Source organism: Plasmodium reichenowi, chromosome 13, assembly GCF_001601855.1.
Source record: "Plasmodium reichenowi strain SY57 chromosome 13, whole genome shotgun sequence".
Taxonomy (NCBI): domain Eukaryota; phylum Apicomplexa; class Aconoidasida; order Haemosporida; family Plasmodiidae; genus Plasmodium; species Plasmodium reichenowi.
Window position 1 is genome coordinate 2,267,928 of NC_033658.1, and position 2,740 is coordinate 2,270,667.

The following is a 2,740-nucleotide window of genomic DNA, read 5'->3' on the forward strand; positions in this document are numbered from 1 at the left end:
TTTTTTTTTTTTTTTTTTTTTTTGGAATAAATAAAAATTTTTATCAACAATTATCAAATACACTTTTTTTTTTAATTTTTAACTTTTTTTTATTTTTTATTTTTTGTTTTATGCTATTTTTTTTTTTTTTTGTACACAATATGGGTAATACTGTAAATAAAGAGACAGTTGTTACTAATGAAAATGTAAAGGTTAAAACGATAATACCCCAAAAAAAGTATAATATTTTAATTTTGGGCCTGAATGGGTCAGGTAAAACGACATTATTATATCATAATTTTATTCCAGGTTAATAATAAAATAACTGAATTATAATATAGCTAACTGATTATTACATTTCTTTTTTTTTTTTTTTTTTATAGCTATATTAATTTATATAATATCATTTGTATATTATTTTATGTTGAATTGTAATTTTGCACAATTATTTAGAATATATATATATATATATATATATATATATATATTCACTCATAAAAAGAATATTTTTTATTAACTGTTTCATATAATAATATTTTTACATTATAATTCATATTCGCATTTATATATTTTTATTAAAAGAATGGACAAATATAACGTCTTATATGGAGCCCACAATTTCGTATCATTATGAGGAAATTAAATGGATAAATGGAAGACTTGGTTTTTGGGATTTACCTGGAAATCCTTTGGTTATTTTTTTAATACATAATATAATAATATTTATATATACATAATTTTTTTTTTTTGTTTTTTTTTTTTATTATAAATTTTTTATATATGACACAATATAATTTTACTTTCTTAGATGAGAAATATTTGGCCATTAATATATAGAAATGTAAAAGTGAACGCTATTTTATATATTATTAACATTATGGATATATCAGATGAATGTATATCGGAAAATAACTCATTAATAAGCCTTTTGTTAAATGATGAATGTTTACAAACCTCATGTATTGTTTTAGTATTTAACACTTTTAATGAGGTACACAGCATACAAGAAAATCTTAAAAATGATATGCTTATTAAATATAAAATTGAAGATTTAATAAATCATTATGGAAATCGAATACATTATCTTTTCGTTGATTGTAAAAATTGTAAGATGGACAAAGGATGGATACAACTAATGCAACAAATATCCTATTACTTTTGAAAAAAAAAAAAAATAAATAATATATATGATAAAGAACATATATGTTTATTAATATATATTAATTAAGGTCTTTTGCATTCAATCTATATATTTTATTTTTATTCTATAAATATAAATAAATATATAACTAACTAACTAAATATATATATATATATATATTTTTCATTTCATATATAAAATTAACAAGACTAAACATTATATAATATAAATAAAAATATAATTAAATTAAATATTTATGAAAAAATATCAATTTCTGATTATAAGAATATTTATAATTTGTTATATTTGAAATATAATATTTCATTATATATAAAAATAAATATATAATAAAATATATAAATTTTATAGAATGTGCCTTTTATTATATAATAAATATAATATAATATTATATATATATAATATACATTATTATATATAAATTAACGTTATAAAAATATAATTATATTATAATATTTATTTATTTATGTATGTATATTTTCTTACCTATATACCGAATTTTATAAGAAAAAAATAATGTACTTTTAATTTGTTTGTTTTTTAGGAATAAATAAAAATAATAATTTTATAGTTGCATGAACAAAAAAAATAATATAATTTAGTCTATATGGTATATATATAAATATATATATATATATAATAATATATATATTTAATATATATAATGTATTTATTTGAGTTAAAAAAAAAAAATCATGTTGCAAATGCTCATATATTACAAATATAGATATAAATTTAAAAATAAAAAAAAAATAATATATAGTTAATATTCTTTTTTTTTCTTTCGTTTTGATTATTTATTAATTTTTTTTTTTCTTTTTTTCTGTTATTGTTTTTAACCACTAATATATATTGTATTATATATTATTATTTATATACGATAAAATATATATTGTAATAAATAAAAATTGTATATTTTTTTTTTTTTTTTTTTTTGAAAAACAAGTTTAAATCTCACCAAAATTAAGGACAATTTTATTATTTTTATTATAATTTTAATTTTTATTTTACTATTACTTCTTTTTTTTTTTTTCTTCACATAAAGAAGAAAAATAGGAAACTAATATATATTAATATATATAATATATATATCATATACTTTATATGTATAAAAATTATATATAATTGTAACATTAATGTATGTATATATATATATATATATATAATTATATATTATACACATTATTATTTTTTATATTTGTATTATAAAATTAATATAAAAGTACGATATTTTTAATATGATATGTCAATTTATGTTTTGTAATTTTTACCAAAATAACATAAATATATTTATGTGATATGTTATATTTTAAAGTATTTTAAACAAAAAATTTTTATTATTTATTATATATTATAAACAAATGATGAAAATTTTTTTGTGAAATATTATGACGCTTTCGTCTGATAAAAATATATAAATAATATATATATATATATATATATATTTATTTATTTATTTATTTATTTATATATTAATATTTATTATTTTTTTTTTTTTTTTTTTTTTTTTTTTTTTTTTTTTTTTTTTTTTTTTTTTTTTTTATAAAATAAAAAAATAAAAAAAAAAAAATATAAAAAAAAAAAAATTTAATAAAATTAAAA

At 13.5% G+C, this 2,740-nt stretch overlaps 1 protein-coding gene across 1 annotated transcript; it reads left to right on the forward strand.

Moving 5' to 3' along the window:
• Nucleotides 1–140: 140 nt before the first annotated feature.
• Nucleotides 141–1,141, forward strand: PRSY57_1358700 (ADP-ribosylation factor, putative; the record flags this gene model as incomplete). The annotated part of the gene is made up of 3 exons (XM_012909509.2): nucleotides 141–288; nucleotides 562–671; nucleotides 788–1,141. The coding sequence occupies 3 exons, from the start codon at nucleotides 141–143 to the stop codon at nucleotides 1,139–1,141; spliced, it is 612 nt and encodes a 203-aa protein (XP_012764963.2).
• Between the last annotated feature and the right edge of the window lie 1,599 nt (nucleotides 1,142–2,740).